The 18,411-nt window shown below is 30.8% G+C and overlaps 2 protein-coding genes across 2 annotated transcripts; one reads left to right on the top strand and one right to left on the bottom strand.

Moving 5' to 3' along the window:
• Positions 1–5,393: 5,393 nt before the first annotated feature.
• Positions 5,394–8,118, bottom strand: LOC105123829 (caffeoyl-CoA O-methyltransferase-like). Its single transcript, XM_011023570.1, has 5 exons — positions 8,065–8,118; positions 7,172–7,257; positions 6,850–6,994; positions 6,470–6,601; positions 5,394–5,710 (listed from the first exon to the last, which is right to left on the bottom strand). The coding sequence occupies exons 1-5, from the start codon at positions 8,116–8,118 to the stop codon at positions 5,423–5,425; spliced, it is 705 nt and encodes a 234-aa protein (XP_011021872.1). The 3' UTR covers positions 5,394–5,422.
• Positions 8,119–14,192: 6,074 nt separating this feature from the next.
• HSFA8 (heat shock transcription factor A8) lies at positions 14,193–18,082 on the top strand. Its single transcript, XM_011023447.1, has 3 exons — positions 14,193–14,657; positions 16,580–17,611; positions 17,796–18,082. Exons 1-2 carry the CDS (start codon positions 14,448–14,450, stop codon positions 17,546–17,548), a joined length of 1,179 nt encoding a protein of 392 aa, XP_011021749.1. The 5' UTR covers positions 14,193–14,447; the 3' UTR covers positions 17,549–17,611; positions 17,796–18,082.
• The last annotated feature ends 329 nt before the right edge of the window (positions 18,083–18,411 follow it).

Here is an 18,411-nt window from a genome sequence, read left to right as displayed (position 1 = left end):
GAATTGAAAAATAATATGGGCAGAGATTAAAAAACTAGCTGTTGAGGCTAGATCCAAATGGAAAGGTCTAGCCGCTTGGACCAACGTATAGATGCTTCGACCATGCTAGTGCTAACCCGAACAACATGAGGTGGTGATTAACCATGCTGTTTGGGCTAATACGACATGGAGTTGTTTTTTTTTAAAAAAAACAGATATAATGCAACATCAAAAGATATGTTTATATCCATGGATGTTTTATCTTTACTTTATTATTATTTTTCCTTTCTTTATATTTAGTTTCAAAACCAGATATTTTATTTGTCTTTTATCACAAATTAAATATATATTTTTAGTGTAGAAAAGATGCTCGATTAAAAAAAAATCAAATATCAAGTTATTAATTCAAGAAATAATTTAGATAATATAACAAAAAATAAATAAAAAAACTATACTTAAATCAAATAACTCAAAACTAACATAATAGAAGAAAAACAACAAAATATTAAAAAAAAATAAACTTTGAAAAAAAATTAAAAAAACTCAAACGAACTTTTTATATCTAATCTAATTTTAAAAACTTGTGATTCAGTTCAATCTTTAACTTGAATTCAATAAAAAAAATTTAATTATTAATTAATTTAATTTTAAATAATGAAATCATTAAAAATATAAATAAAAATTTATAAATAAAAAACTATAAAAAATAAAATAAAATAAGATAAATATTTATAATTTGATAAATTATTTTATTTCCAATACTACCCCAATACCCCAAAAGATAGCATTTGATGGCCAAAATGATGCACAAGCACTTCTTGAATATCATAGGAGTCACCCATGGCTGATTTTTTAAAATTAATATTTAATATTCAGTAATTATAATAATATTCTCGAGCAACCTCTGAAATTACAACAAAACCATTATATAATAACAAAAGAAGCATGATTTTATTTTAGAAGGGCAATTGCATAATTTTATTATTATTATAAATAGTAATGCATGTCTAAAAACATAAACATAGTAACTTTCACTTGAGAATTAGTTTTTTTATTTATATCAAATTGTAAAGTTCTACCTGTCCAGTTGTTAAATTTACTGTTTCAAGGCAATTACATCATTAATAAGAACTGTATATTGATCCTTTTTATTCACGCATATGTTCTTGTTATAGTGGTCATGTAATTTTAAAAGACGAAGAATTTCCGACAGTATGTCCAATATTCAACCCGCATTAAAACTCTTTATCCTATCTCTATTTTGCAATGTAATATTCCCAGTGATCTCCTTCAGAAAGCAAAAAAATCGCTGGGCACACGTTCTGGTGTATACCATTTTACCACTGAAAAGCATATTCTGAACAGGCAGCACGCTATCATATTCCTTCCTTCTTGAGAACACATGTAAGCTCAGGAGCTGTTAATAATCCAATACTGACTCAACATACTCTTTCTTCATTAGATATTACCTGGAACGGAAAGAAACGAGGGCTAATAACCTCGGCATAATAACGTTTCGCGGCCTGATGCGACCATGAGCTTAAAATCTATGAGTTACCCGTGCTCATTGACAAGGACTTCGATTGTATGTCTCTGGGAAGGAAATTTTTATTGTCGCCCCGACATTTAGACAACCTCAAAAAAAGCAATCCGTAAAGGCACAATCATTATTCAGTTTTTTCTTGCCGGTGAAAGCTAAAAAAATAAGTCTAACGTTGATCATTGTTATTCTTAATAAAGAAATTGATTCCACATTTTTGTAATCTTATCGTTTAATATGCATGCATCAAGTATATCTATTACTCTTAGTATTTAGATAATGCATGTCGGAATGAATACCTTGAACCACGGAATGCATGTCGGAATGAATACCTTGAACCTGATGCATAACTCAATGAGTCATAGATAAAGTACGAATATAGCATAAACTCAATTTCCGAATATCCATTATCATACCCCTATTGAGAAATTATTGATTTTTTTTTTTTAATCTAAGCTTGAGCTACAAAACTGTATAACGAATTCAGTTCGATACTGAAATTGTTGAGATATTTAGAAATCAAGACAGTAGAGATATTTGGACTTTTATTTTGACCAAACCATAAAATTCATGTCTTTTAAGTCAAACCATAAAATTCATATCTTTTAAGTAATGCATTTCTCAGCGAATGAAATCGCCAATTAAATCTCAGGAGTCCAGGGATTGCTAATGGGTCAAATTAGAGCCTTATCGAAGATATAATAAACACACCCATCAGTAGGAATCATCAAAAGCAGCAATCACAATCAAATAGGCAGAGAACTTAGCAGGGTACCCCACCACTGCTTTTGTTGAAACCTGAGTTCGAGATTTACCGTGTAAGTCTGTTATTTTCACGATGTTTTACTTGTTTATTAGGCTTACAGGATGTTTAGTAGGCCGTGAGAATTAATCGTGGTGCACGTAAGCTAACCCAGACACCCCACGTAAATAAAAAAAAAACAAAAAAAAACTCAATTCCACTTATGTACATGCTAGTTATATCCGCGAAGTCAGTCAGATATTTTTTTTAATCCTAATTATAAATATAAAAAAAATTATCTTAACCAAAAACTATTTATACTAATAAATACAAAATATAAAATTTTAATATATTTATTTAACTCGTTTTGCGGTAAGTTAAATTTTTTTAATGTAAAATAACTAATGTGTATGTCTTATAAACGTGTTTTTTTACATTGAATAATTAAAATCTATAATTACAAATAAAAAAGATCAATATTTACTTATAATAAACTAGAGTAAATATCATATATTTATAAAATTACATAATCAAACATTAAACTATAATAAAGGATTGCATTACATATGATATATTACAACCAACTAAACATGTCTTCAGCTTATTATCCCCTCACATCATTACAATTAATATTTGAATACTTCCACTTAAAAATACCAGGTTAAAATTCTGAGCATAATGGAATAAAAGTTTAGGAATTAAGAATCAAGGATAGAGTTTATCCAAGATAATAAATAAATAAATAAATAAATAAGGATAGATAAAAAGTTATTCTGCATTACGGAAGCTTCTCAAATGCTTCCAGAGAGATCCAGAGATATTGGCTTTCAAATACATTTTCTAAATTGACATGGCATAATTTTCTAAAGGGATGTTGCAAAATCTGGCTCAACGACGACTTGAAGTCAAGATCGGGTGGTGTCAATATCAAGTCATGGCTTAGAATATCAAACTGGATGTCTCGACCGTAGGGTTCAGCACCGTCTCCATTAATGTTTGATAGTGTGCTTTAGAATGGAAAGGGTTAAAATAATATTTGTTTAATTTTTTTATTTTTAACACAGCCACATTAAAATATATATAAAAAATATTTATTTTTTGAAATTTTTTTAAAACAGGTTATAATAAAAAATAAATATTAATTTAATATTTTTTTTCACCTCCAAAAACTCCCAAGAAGTATTGAGACTTGTTATTGTTTATTTGTGATAGCTCTATATTGTATTCGTTTTCAGGGATTTATTCAGTTAAAAAAATCATGGTTTTGTGGCTAAAATAAATGGTTCTTATTGTTCTATTCTGTAGAAGTGATGGTTAATGCTAAGAAGTGTTGTGATGTAAAGCCTATATAAATAGACCTTTTTTTTATCAATAAAATTAATTGCCTTTTCATTCAAAGTTGGTTTCTTAGTAATAATGATATTAGAATTTTAAATTTTATTATTTTTATTTATTAAATAAAAATTAAATATAATAAAACATTAAATTATGTAAATTTGAAGCTCGAATTTTTTTTTACTTGAAATAATATATTAAAAAATAATATAAATTATATTTTAAAATTTTATCTAAAATTTAAAAAATTTAAATTGATTAAAAATTTTAAATTGAATTATTTTTTTTTTATAAAAAAATCATAGTTGGCGTACAACTTAAAAACTCATCACTAGAATTGCTAGCACAATAAAAGCATATCCACACCCCTAGCTAAAAATAGACTTTTAAGCATAAACAGAACGTTTGATTGGACGAGTCTTATGGTGCAGAGTCGCACGCTTTAAGATTAGATTTCCTTTAATTAATATTTTTGGTACATGATCGAAGATTAGGCCATGAAGATGCGCTGTAATGGAAAAGGCACCCTGGTCAATTGTATTTTTTTGGAAAAGTCTCATTCTACCCCCTGAATTCCTAGAAAACTTATTTTAGTCTCCATGTTTTATTTTTATTTACGATTTTGTTCTTATTTTAAAGATTTTTTTGGATCCTTTTATTTTTTAAAAGTCACAGTTTAGTTTTTATAATATTTTTTTTAAAAAAACTAAATCCCTACATGATTATTCTTAGTTATGTCATGGTTGGCCATAGCTTTTTCAATGTAATGTTTATGATGTAATAAACCATTACATGCAATTATAGTAATAGATTATATTACAATTCTAAAAATTACATAACTAGATATAAAAATATAATAGACCATTGCATTATATGAATCTTTATATCTAATTAAATTAAACATGCCAAACGAGACAAAAAGATGAACACCAGCTCCTCTTTACTCATAAAAATAAAAATAAAAAACCCTATTCCCTCTAATTCCACAAAGTCACAAACCAAATCAACTGGCAAACACTATTAAAATACCACTGTGACGATGTAATACGAAACGAAATGGGTCAGTATCAACTTTCCATCGATGCAAATAAAATGTCCTGGATATATCAAATTTTAGGTTTAGAATAATCCAAAGGTGTTTCGGTATGAACTTTAAAAGTTGGTTGTTTTTGTTTTTTTATCATCCCATTTCTTAAATTTTACATGTTCTCCTTGTTTTGTTTGTGACAGTGTATACTTGGCAATCAATGATTTTACTTGTTTTTTAGGCAAACTTTCATCTTTGTCAAGCCAAGCCCAACAACCAGCTGCATATACCAGGCCTATGTTTTAAGCCCAGATCTGGAATCGCACTTCTTGGAAAGCTTGTTTTTTAGTTCAAATGTGGTGGTTCACCACTAATTTGACGTCGGCAGTTCTGCAGGAATTATGTTCAGGCCTGCCTGTTCTGAGATGATGAACCTTCGATAGCGAATGATGATTACTGCAGACTTGTTTCATGGTATTAGATCCTCAGGCTTCTTGGTGGGAATTAAATGGTAATGGGATTGCTTTTTGGGTAACCCTGGCGATGCTAGCATTGGTGGTCTTATTCGAAATCATTGTGGGCACGCAACAAGGATGACTGGTTTTTCTTGCTATTGCTATATCTGTCGAAGTTCATTCGACGGTGGCAGGCGAGCTATCGGCTTTAAGAAAATGTATATATTAGCTTACGCATTCATAACAGAGAACAGAAAATTAGTAATCGAAGATCTGCAAGCATATTCCCAGGCACGAGTACCGTGATAAATACAAATTGAGGAGGTCTTCTAGATGTAAAATTTTCAGTAAAGGCGCCTGCATAGTGTAACACCATCACCAACGGAAACTTGGGAAATCTCTAAACGGGGATCGGAGCTTATTAGTTTATTGAATTCCATGATGACTGTCCTGACAGTCCTCAAATGCTCTGGCACCTCGTCGTCTTCTTTTGCAACCATGCCAAACCACAGTGTGTTATCATAAGCAATCACACCTCCAATCTTAACCAGTTCCAATAATTGCTCATGATAATGCTTGTAGTTAGGCTTGTCAGCGTCTACGAACGCAAAGTCAAATTCTGGCTGCTTATCCTGAAACGAATCCAAAATAAAACAAAGGCAGGCATCCGGATAGAAAAGAAACATTATAGACATGTGATATATTGATAATCCTCAGAGGTGGTGCTCTACCTTATATTAATTTCCTTATATACGTTAGGAAGTAAAATAACTTTCCAAGATAATAAGAATCAAGTAAGAAATTTTCTAAAACAAATCATTGTGGGGCAATTTAAACAATTAAAAAAATTCTCTGATGGTTCTAATGATATTATAATTACAGTTTTGTTGTATATTTTAGATTTTGTTATTTTTTTATTGTAATTGCTTATTTATCTTTGAACAATAAATATAATTTATGTCAGTTATTACTAATAATATTTTTTGATATCAATGAAATTATTTCATCAAGAACTTTTTGATAATACAAGGGATATTGTTATCTAAAATTTGATATATCTTTGGCTATCTCTCTTTTTCTCCCTCTCTATTCTCATTGTAATTATACTAGTACATTTCACAATTTCTTTGACGTTACGTAATTTTGAATCATAACAAGTTTGAGTGTTGTACTTCTCAATCACAGTACAAATTGTTTACTGTGTTATTTGAACAATTTCTTTTTCTTTTTTTTTTTGAAAAAAAACAGCTCTAATTAACGAAAATACCTCATTATTTCTTCCTTTTTCAATGCTCAAATTTTAACATGTATATTAGGTACGCGAGCATTCAAAAGCTAACTCTTTTCACGAACAAATTAAGTTCAATGGCATGCGAAATTGAGAAACTTACATTGTTTAGCATTTCATTTAAAACTGAGATGGCATCTGCTTGAATGAATTTGATTTTATTCTCCATGCCAGCCTTTTGAATGCATGGTAATCCAACTTCATAAGCTTCTCGATCTATGTCAATCGCTGTTATCTGCAGATCACAAATCAGTCACCAATATAAATACACGATCACTAATTAATTCTTTCATATAATCTTCTCCTCTTTTTTTTCCCTGCTAATGGCAGGCAAGGGATGCAAGGATTGAAAAACAGGCTCTAAAGACGGCTTGCAGCAAATCGCTCACTGAAGCTATTAATGGCGCGGATCATGTAGAGCACAGGCCAATTTGTAATGTTAAAACATAAGAGCAATTGATGTTTCCTTCACAAATCACCTACCTGGCTTTCATTTGGCAAGGCGAGTGCAGTGGAAAGGAGGGAATAGCCTGTAAAGACACCAACCTCCAAAGTCCTCTTGGGATTCATGATTTTCATAAGCATTGATAGGAAACGCCCTTCATCAACTGGTATAGCCATCTCACTTCTGCAATTTTGCAAATTTCAAACTGCTTGCGCAATGTTTTTTTTAATCTAATTTCTTACTTCGTTTACTACATAACTCACTGTTCATTCGTCACTCTCCATATTATACTCACCGTACCAAAAGCGTAATTCTTTTTGTAAGAAATCTCACTCTTTAATTTCTAATAATATCACTTACAAGTTGCCATATTTTTTTGCCGTTGCTTCTCGTAGCTCCTTTAGTTGCTCATGCTCCCCAGGATATGCACTAGTTTCATATATGTACTATATCATAAACGGGAAAACTCGGGTCATTAATTTGAACAAATTATGAAAAGAAAAGAAGAAAAGGGATAATTAATCAAGAAGTAAGAGCTAGTTAAAAATATTCTTAAAAGGACGTTTCTTGAGGCTTAAACTCCCCTCTATATATCTAGGATTGTATTTAATAATAAATATATCAATAAAGAAAAATGATTTTTAATCATGCTCTCAAAAACAAACATGCAATCGTTGCATTTCATGTTGGGATTTTTATTTAGCAATGGAAGCATAGCCTGGAACAGCGGAAACGGGGATTCCAACCGTTGATCTCGCAGAGGCTAACATGCTAGTGCCACTTCACCATTTGAACCAATGGAGTTCCACATGCTTTACATATTTAAATATTAAAAACTGTGATCGAGAAAGAGACTGTATATCAGACCAAATCAGAGGCTGATTTGTTCATAAACAATCACACATTAGCAGTGCACTGGAGGGACAGAAGGGAAGAGAGACCTTTTTTAGCGCCTCGCTTTGGAGAATTCCTTTCGAAGGTAAAACGAAAGCCATTGCTGCCTGCTAGCCTGGTTAATTTCTCCTTGCCTGCAATTCATTCTTTAATCATCTATCTATATATAGCAGAGACGTACGTGCATTTTAACTGATCATCATGCCTTGTCAATGGGGATCAATTTTAAAAACTGATTCCACGTGTTTGATAAGTGATTAGTTTCTAAGAACAGATAATCTCTTTGACTCATTCTTTGTCAAGTGTCATGACATGTAAAGAAAAGAAAAACAGCTCATTCAGGGATAGAGAAAAGCGACCTTTCTTAGAGCCTCAGTCTGGAGGATTCCTTTTGGAGGTATAACGACAGCCATTGCTAGATAGGTCTCTGCTGCCTTAGGCTAGCTCAAGGGACCCCAGATTAGATCTTCAGTCTTCCCTAACGGTAGAGACTAGAGACGTGCTTCTTGATGCCTTCTTGTAATCAACAAATTTCGAGTGTTTGTTAAGCAAACTTCCAGAAATGAATTTGTCTGCCAACTCGTTCTGTGTCGACACCATTTGTATGGCATGCACAATAGCTGGCTGGTGCCACGAGCAAATTTACGATAACCATGGGAACTTGTGATGTGCTCAGCAAATTAATGTTTTCGCCTGTTTCTTTTTTTGTACAAAGCACCCGGATGTTATCCCGCTTTTTAAGGGGAGCGAATGTACAAATTAATACTCTTAGAAAGCATCTTCAAAAGCATCTCCAAAGTTCAAACCAGGTGTCTTATGTGGTTGCGTGGTCTTCAAATGCAATCAATGGTGTTTGTAACAAACTAACAATAATATATATATTGTTTGTAACAAACTAACAATAATATATATTTTTTTATTTAACAATATATTAGAATAATATTTTTTATCCAAAAACAAAAAAATTAAAATTTTTAAAAATTCTGATTCAACCACGGCCAAACACATGCACTAAATTTAGAATAAAGAAATCAAACCTTAAACCAAATAAATCAAGGTAAGGTGTGTTGGATTTGGAAATTTGAGTGTCGCTGACTCTCTACCTTACATGCTCTATATATTAAACACGATCCTTTACAATTTATACTAGTATACTAATTAATGGATGCAACATTTGTTAAACAAAGTTTTTCATTTTTATTAAAAATATTGCAAATTGATTTTATCTTTTTTTTTTTTTGATTTACATGGGCTGTCCGGGCCAGTTTGCACGCACCACGACTAATCCTCACGGCCCACTGAATACCCTGCAAATTCAGTAGGCATGTAAGGCACCGCGGAGGTGACAGGCGTGCACGCTCATGCTATTGGTCAATGACAAGTCAATTAATGAAATAAGGTTAAATTAAAGAAGCTCCGCAATAAAGAAAGATCAAATTAAAGGAGAAGAATTGGTATGGATCAAAAACTAAATATAGGGATTGATGTAACTGGCCTGATTATTTTTATTTTTTTAAAATGTTTTTAAAAATATTTAAATTTTTTTATTTTTTATTTATTTTAAATTAATATTTTTTAATACCTTCAGATTATTTTGATATGTCAATATTAAAAATATTTTTTAAAAAATAAAAAATATTATTTTAATATATTTTTAACTAATTTTTTTTTAAATATAATTATAAGTATATTTTCAAACAAACTTAAAACTCATTCTTACACTGTAATTTTTTATTTTTATTTTTGACCTTTTCTTTCTGAATTACTCTCTCTCTCGTATTGTTAAATGGATGGACCCTTGATTTTATGATCAAGCCTCGTACATGTGTACTATCTATCAAATCTCAATTACGCCCACGACATATTAGACTTTAAAAGGACCCCCTTTTGTATTGGTGACACGTGTGATACCTTCAAGATCTAAATATATAAAAAATGTTGATAGGCTGGAGCTCATTAACAAGCAGCCCCTACTTTCAAGAGGTTTGCCATCTTCTTCTTTTTCTTTTTCTTTTTTCTGATTATTATTATTATTATTATTATTATTATTATTATAAATATTCAGATGAATTTAATTATATTCCAATTAATTTTATAAATTTTAAAATTATTTATTATATAATTTTTTAGTAATCAATTGAGTTTGAGTTTATAATTATTAAAAAATAAACTCAAAATTTCATCAGTTAAGATATTTTAAAAAATTAATTTATTATTTTTTATCATGTCATTGGGTTTAATATTTTGATTTTGTTTTTTTTTTTATTTTGAAGCCTTCTATTCTTTTAGTATTAATTTTGTAAAGGTTCCTTCATCATAACATTGTTAATTCATATGCCAACTTTTTGGCTAGAATAACACCTCCATTTTTTAAATCATGCAATTAAAAAAAAAAAGAAAAAAACAATGAATAAACATGTGAATTGACCAATTTTATTTCTACTTCACTAATTTACTTCATTTCAATAATTTATATTTCATTTCAAACATGGAAATTTTTTTTAAAAAAATAGAAGAGTTGTTATGGATTTTAGAAAAAAAAAACATGCATCAACCACTTAGCATATTTAAGTTGAAAAATGTTATATAGGTGAATTGACTAACTACGATGATAATGATAAAGAATTCTTTATAGAAGAAAATAAAAAATGAAGAAACTCCATCAATTCAAATAAGAGTGGGAAGCTCCAATTAAAAATAAAATAAAAGGTACAATAATAAAAAAATCAAATCTGGTATGAATTGGATAAAATTTTTGTTTCAAAATTGTTATTGTTGTGTATTATATTGGCATATTAATAGTTCGTATTTTTATGTATTAAAAGTGTTTTTAATTTTTTTTAATTTTTAATTATTTTTTTTTGTATTTTTAAAATATTTTAATTTGTTGATATAAAAAATTAATTTTTATAAAAATATTAAAAAAAAAAAACACGTTACCACTTCCAACCGAATTCTAAAACCTAAGAAATTAACTCATGGAAGCTAATTGGACGCTTTAACTTAAACAACCACAATTTCTCGTGCAGTTGTATACACGTTCCATGATTTTAGCTTTTGCTTTATTTGTATTCTCTACTTTAGCATGCGAGTGTTGCTGTTTATATGGGTTGTTGTTTTTCTAAAAAAATATTTTTTTTATTTTTTAAAAAATATTTTTGATATCAATTTAATAAAATAATTTAAAAATATTAATTTAAAGAAAAATTTAAAAAAATATAAAAAAAAAAACAAAAAAAAGATGATGATGTCAAGGTAGCATCATCGTTAATGAGTCTTGGGACTCGGACATATTGCATGCTAAAAAAACACGTGGTATCCTAGCATTAAATGTCAAGAACCAATCACGTATAAAGAGTGGTGGTCAAGAATGAAGCGCGTCCATGAATGAAAGATACCTGGACCCTAACCCGTTTCCTAAATCCAATACTTTAAGCCTCCATATAAGTAGAACGAGAAGGCTACTCTGCCGAAAACCCATCACCTATCAATCGAAAATATTTGAAATTGTTTTTAGTTTTAATATTTTTATTTTTTTATATTTTTTATATTTTTTAAATATACTAATATAAAGAATAAATTTAAAAAATAAAAAATATATTTTGATATAGTTCTAAAACAATATATATTTAATAAAACAATATCTACCATATCCTAAACAACTATTTAATTCTACCCTAAACAACCATTTAATTCTTGGTTTACCTACTAAAAATTGCATTAACATGTCCCTGGGACCTGGGTTGTCGCCATGAAAGTATGCGGTGACTCAAGTCTGGCTATCTAACCTTTATCGTATTATATTGTTTTAAAACTTTAATTACTGAGTTCATATGTAACTTGGGTAACACAGGTTTCCAGCTGGGTTGAGTTTCAATCAAAATATAAAAATAATTAATTTAGTGTAACCTGATAAAAAAAACACAGCAGTCAATTGAAAGAAAAAAACTTGATCAAAACTTGTTATTTTTTACTTGTTTTTATTTTTTAAAATATTGTTATTTTTACTCTTTTTATAAAATAAAAAAATTTAATATTAACTTAAATCAATCAAAATCAAGCCATCTAATTAAACTTGACTCAAATTAAATTTAAAAAATATAAAATTATTTTTTTTGTGGTTGTTTCTACTTTTGAAGCAAATAACATAAAACAGTTACTTGATAATAATTAAAATATTATTTACTATTTATGAATCCCATTGTCATTTGTGCTTGGAATGTAAGGGAAGGAAAGTAGCTCTTCATTGCTTCTTGAGTGGAGGAATTACTATCTACTATTCACTTAAGTGAATATAGACATTTGTTTTTCATGGTTGCTTTTACTTTTAAAGCAAAACCACAAGAAACAATCATTTGGTAATAATCAAAACATCATTTACTGTTTATAGGCCTGTTGTTATTTGTGTTTGAAACACAGGGGGAGGAAAGCAGTTTTTCGCTGCTTCTTGCGTGGAGGAATTACTTTCTTCTGTTTACTTAATCTGATTTAAAGTTAAATGTATTAAATTAGGATAGATTTATAAAATAAAAAAATAAAATTTATTTATTTTTTAAATTATATTTTATTTAAAAAATCAATATTTAACATTATTCAATTATATTACATAAATCAAACAAAGGTCACTTGATGATGTAATATTTACAGAGTTTGATTGCAGTCCCAATTTTATTCCTGATTATATTTTACTTAATATTGTTACACACTTAATAAATCAAAGAAACTATAGTCGTTGTTAGATATATTTAATACGTAATGAAATTATTGAAGTTTAATGAAATAATAAAAATATATTTTGTATAAAGTATTATTTATTTCATGAAATAATAGCAATAATTAAATATATAATATTTAAATTAAAAAATATTTATATTAATATATGTTTTTTAAAATTATTTTATAACTTTAATTTGAAAAATATTTTTAACTAAACACATTAAATTATTTTTTATTCAACTTCAACTTTAATTATAATTTTAACCAAACACATATAAATATTAAACTATTAAATTAAAAATATTTTTTATAAAATATTTTTTTAAATTGTACCCATAAAAATCATTACAGCACTAACCATAGATCAGGACTGTTTAGATAACGAGACAACTGAATACGTTAAAAAAAGAAAAAAAACATAACACTGCTTGTTATTGGAATGACAGATGGAGAGCCGCTGGCTCCCCAGTCATGCCATCATACCGCTCAATGCAAGAGAGTCAGGGGCATAACAAGGCTAAACGACGAGGGCCTTTGGTATTATTATACTGTGCCATTCTATATCATGCAGTGTTGCCCTATAGTTTTCGGTTGTGCTGTGAGGTTAAAACAATATTTGGTAGTGAATCACTACACCATGCTTATAAATATTTAAAGCAGTTCAACAGTGTTTGGTTAAATTATATTATTATGTCTTTTAGATTAAAAATAACAAATAAGGACGGTAACATATAAAAAATATATTAATAAATATATTTCATTTATATTATAATTTATAGCTAGTTAAATTACGTGTCCATGTTTTTACGAGAGTGATTTGTAATTTAAAAAAAAAATAGGATGAATAATATACATATATATCAATTATTTCAATAAAAATAATGATATGATAAAAAAAAATATAAAATTGAGTTATGTAAAACACTAGCATATTTGATATATGTAACAATAAAAACAAATAATAGAGAAAATTATCATTTTAATTAAAAAAAAAATGAATTCGTCAACAAGTAGCTGTGCTTTTGATTAAAAGCATGAGACGCATTTCTTTTTTTCAAAAGCAAATCAATTTTCTTTTAAAGTGACACATTTTTTTATTTTAAAATAAAGCATGCATTAACCAAACATTATTTTTAGATAAAAATAATGTAAAAACAATTGTTTTTAAAAAGTACAGCAGTACCAAGCGTGCCTGAGATCAGGACACCTAACTACACTTTGGTTATTTTGAATGAAATTAGAAAACGAGGTCGTTTCACAGAAACCCTTCTGCCCAGGATGAAGACGTAAATAGACCACCAAGAACGACAACGTTTTTGAAGTGCGTGGTCACGGCTTCGGTTTTTCTTTTTCGTAATCGTCAAAAAGGGTACTTGTCGGGCTGTTTCTTGCCTGCTAAATCCCCACCTTTTCTTTTATTTTTTATTTTTTCTTTTCTTTTCCCTCCCATTTTAGAATGCCCCTTCCTTCCTACTGGCTTCACATTAACTTTGAAGTAAAAAAAAGAAAAGCAAAAGATTAAGGAATCAAAACCACCCAACAATCACACATCAAATATAATTATATATAAAATCTAATATAAAAAAATAAAAACTATTTAACTAACCAAATAATTATTTTTTATATTAAAAATAACCATCTTCTAGAGTTTTTTATATCAATATATTAAAAAATTCTAAAATAACAAAAAAATAATTCTAAACAAAAACAAATTCAAATTTTAAACAAATAATCCACCTGCCTAACACCCCCTTATCACGCAGTGCAATTCCAAACTTCCCCGGACAGCAAGCACAATAGTGTACAGAACCCAACGCAAATCCCAGCCATACCCCTCCGTACCACAACCATATACTTTTATTCCCTTTATACCCTTGTTGTTTTATGCTTTTCCACCCCTACCTGGAGTAGACTCACTCAGGTCTCAGATAGATAGGCAGGTTTCTTGACCTCTCCATCCAAACAGAAGAGAAAGTCAGTCTTCTCCAGAACCAAAAAAAGAAAAGCCTTCTGATATTTTGCAGCAATGGTGAAGTCAAGCGAAAGTGGGGTCGCTCCTTTCTTGAAGAAATGCTATGAGATGGTTGATGATGAATCAACAAATTCGATAATCTCATGGAGCCAGACCAATGACAGCTTTGTTATATGGGACATGACTGAATTCTCTGTCCACTTACTGCCTAAGTACTTCAAACACAGCAATTCTTCTAGTTTTGTCAGGCAGCTCAATATCTATGTAAGTTTTCTTTATTTCTTTCTTTATGTTCTACAATGGTTTTTTTCTTCTTCTTTCCTGTTTTGGTTGTGTGATTGAATTTTAATTGTGGGGTTCTTTATTGATTGATTATTACTAAACGGATGTTATCAATTTTTCGAATATCAAAATTGATGTGAACAATATTTAAAATTCTGGGTTTGTTTATTGTCTTTAATATGAACAATCTTTTGAATTTTCGAAGCAGGGTTTAACTGAATTATGTTCCAATGGAAATAAAATATCAAGTATAGACTGTTAACCAGCAATATAAAAAGTATAGTGCTGAGGAAGATATTATCTCTGAATGTAGGTGTACATATTAAAGAAGGGATCCCTCCGTTTTTAGAAACGTTAGCTTCTAGACGATATTCTTATATGTGCATTTCTAGATTCTTGAAACACAATATGAACTTGTACGTTGCTTTCAACGCTTTAGATTTTTAATAATGGTATATGCTACCAAGATATGGTTTCTTAATTGTTATTAACTAGCTGGTTGGGTGTAAAAGCAATGTTCTTGAATCTTTACCAGGGGTCCTGCTTCTGTGATTGTTCTTGAATCTTTACCAGGGGTCCTGCTTCTGTGTTTTTGATACTTCCTTCGTAGAACATTGCCATTTTTTTATTAGAGAGGCAGGATAAAGCTTAGGTTGTCCCCATGTGGCAGTGAAGCAATTCCTGGGGACGTGTGGCTGATAAGATCGATAAAGATCTTACACCCTGCTTGTTGCATGCCAAGTTTGCCATTGCAAATTTTATAGCTTTGGTATTTCTTGATACATTACTCATCTTGTGTTGTGATTTTTCAATTGTTTTGAAGGTCTTTTCTGAACATTTTTCTTTGTGCTTATTTTTCCTTTCTCGTGTACTTGTGCTGGCATTGGGTTAACACAGGTTGTAGGAAATGATGGGGATGGGAGAAAAGGGAGCCAATAACTCCTCTTTGGCAAGAATTGCAATGTATAGACTCATTAACATGAGTTATATGTGTCCAAGCAGCAATAGAATAAAGTTAAAGACTGATATTATTTCAGCTATTACTGTTCCCCTGCTGTTCTCTGTGCATCTGTCCAGCAACAATTTGGCTAGTAAACTGTGCACTTGTAAAAGAGGATTGATTCTAGTTGGTTGCTGTTCTTTTGCACATATAGGCGTGCTATTTCCCCCTTTTGGGGAGAACATTGTGGCAATTCCATGTCCATTTTCATTGGGTTTACTCATTGGATTTTGCTTTTCCCAGTCTTAGAGTTAGACTAGACAAGGTTCTGGTTCAAGTCTGACCTTGCTTAGAAAACAAAGAGGGTGGACACAAAGGTTCAGAATTGCATAGTTGCTAGGTTGTTCTTTGAATAAGTCATTCGAAAGTGATTCTTGCTAAAATATTGCAGTGTTATCTTTTTATTTGTAAAAGTTCTGTTTGTAGTTAAAAAATTCATTGCAAAATAAGCTAACTAGTCTTCATCTGTTCCTATGAGAATGATTAAAATTAAACTGATGCATGTCTCTTTCTTGTTTTTGAGTAATTTCGTAAAGATCTAGAACTGATTGAAATATTAAGTAAAGCAAAAATTGACTAATATTCCCTTGTTCATTCATCCTCTTGTTCGATATTTGCAAGGGCCTTTGGCCTTTTAAAACTTGGTCTCTGAAAGTTTCTCTTTGAGGAAACACTGTGTAATGTGTTTAAGAAGCTTCAAGGTTTTATACAAACTATGTCCAACTTTGGATATCATTTCTTGTGACAAAATTATGCAGCGCAACCCATGTTTATGGTAAAGAATGAAGTGGTTCAGTTGCCATACATGTTAACCCCTCCCCCCACCCTCACTGCTGTGGTCTGTGCTTTTAATTTGAAATTACATGCTTTATTCAAGTATCTAATAGTCATAAACTTGTTTCAGGGATTTAGAAAAATTGATACAGACCAGTGGGAATTTGCAAATGACGGATTTATCAGAGGGCAGAAACATTTGTTAAAGAATATCTGCAGGAGGAAAAATTCTCAGGGCACAGACAATCGAAAGTCAGTGCAACAGCAAGACAACTCCATTGAGCATTGTGAAAATGTTGAAAATGTGGGTCTCTGGAAGGAAGTTGAGAACCTGAAGACAGGTAAACATGCACTTACACAGGAGTTGGTTAAGCTCAGGCAGCACCAGGAAACTGCAGACAATAAGCTGCTCCTGTTGAGGGATCGCCTTCAAGGAATGGAAAAAAATCAGCAGCAGATGCTGTCTTTTTTAGTGATGGCAGTGCAGAGCCCAGGGTTTCTAGCTCAGCTACTAAACAAAAAGGAAAATAATTGGCGGATAGCTGAGCCAGGAAGCATAGTGGAGCAGGGTGCAGATGATGCTGAGCAGTTGGCTTCTGAGGGAATGATAGTAAGGTACCAGCCACCAGTGGATGAAATGTTCGAACCTGTACATGCACCACCAATTGGTCCAGAAAATCCACAAGAATCTAACCCATCTTCTGATGGGATGAAAGATTTTTTTGTGAGTCCAGATTTTATGGAACTTCTCATGGATGAAAATTTGGGTTTGGAAAATCATACCTCGTTTGTTTTACCAGAATTAGCGGATGATGGTTCTTGGGAACAACTGCTATTAGCCAATCCTTTCATTGATAATATTAAAGACACCAAACCCGGTTCTGAAGAGAGCACTGATACTGAAACTGATACCGGAACAACAATTTCTGGAATGCAGCTGGAGAGATCCCAAAGTTTTGAATATTTAATAGAACAGATGGAGAAGTCCAATGACTTGGAGAGCAAAGCAACTGATGAGGGACCTCACTTTGAGAAGTCTCACAAATTGGAAATTCTAACTGAGCAGATGGGTCTTCTGGCTTCGGAGCCAAACCACTAACACGCAGCAACATACCACATACAAAGACGTATTATATCAGACAGGCAATTTTAACTAAACAATGTAAGTTGGTTTTCTCTGGTCTCTCTTCCTTCACAAACCATTACAAAAAATTCTGTTATTTACAATTAGAGGAAATCTTATTACTTTAAGATTGCACTCTATTTCAAAGTTGTTAAGAGTATCATGTTCATGCCAGTTAGTACAATTCCCATACGCTGATTCCTCTTTATTTGTCGATTTATAGATTTAGGTGCGGGGACATGTTTTCTCTACATCTGCTGGGAGGAATTGCTTGGCTGTATTTTGTTCCTTGAAAATGGCGTCACCTATTATTCGCTATAAACATCAACAATGATATATAGTCATTGCCTTTTACTTAATAGATTCAGTATTCTAAAATGTAATAGGCATTCGATTTTATATATATAAGCGTTTTTTTATTTTTGGAAGCCCTTCGGGAGCTTAGCTGCAGTACTGTGATTGAACCATCCATCTGGTTATATTGTTATCCAAACGATTTTTCTCCTCTAACTGCATTTTCCTTGTAAATGGCTTTCTTATGGTTTTGGAAGTGTTCTGCGCGAGGATAATAGAATCTGAGGGTGGGTGTTGCAGCACAAATGCTTAAACACTATCTTAGAGAGAGGATATAATGAGGTTAATATAGGTTTCTCTGGGTTAAACTGGTAGTACAAGTCCTGTGCATGGCTGCCAAACATGCATCATTCCGTCTCATTCTATGATATTTTTAGCAGCACAGTTAACGTCTCTAGATTGCCACTATCAATATGAAACTAAAAAGGTGAAAAACTTGTTAAATATGTGACCACCTCCACGGCTTAATTTTCTATTGTATGTCG

This window comes from Populus euphratica, unplaced genomic scaffold (assembly GCF_000495115.2).
Source record: "Populus euphratica unplaced genomic scaffold, PopEup_1.0 scaffold9.1, whole genome shotgun sequence".
Taxonomy (NCBI): domain Eukaryota; kingdom Viridiplantae; phylum Streptophyta; class Magnoliopsida; order Malpighiales; family Salicaceae; genus Populus; species Populus euphratica.
Note: the sequence above shows the minus strand (reverse complement) of the source record. Positions and strands in the feature narration are given on the sequence as shown.

Bases quoted from the DNA above. Each gene is read 5' to 3' on its own strand.
- LOC105123829 (XM_011023570.1), bottom strand. From the start codon at position 8,118: ATGGCTGTCGTTATACCTCCAAAAGGAATCCTCCAGACTGAGGCTCTA. The intron at 6,995-7,171 runs GTAAGTGATATT...GCAAAATTGCAG, and splicing joins GCAAAAAAATATGGCAACTT to AAGTGAGATGGCTATACCAG. The intron at 6,602-6,849 runs GTAGGTGATTTG...TGTGATCTGCAG, and splicing joins CCTTGCCAAATGAAAGCCAG to ATAACAGCGATTGACATAGA.
- HSFA8 (XM_011023447.1), top strand. From the start codon at position 14,448: ATGGTGAAGTCAAGCGAAAGTGGGGTCGCTCCTTTCTTGAAGAAATGC. The intron at 14,658-16,579 runs GTAAGTTTTCTT...AACTTGTTTCAG, and splicing joins TCAGGCAGCTCAATATCTAT to GGATTTAGAAAAATTGATAC.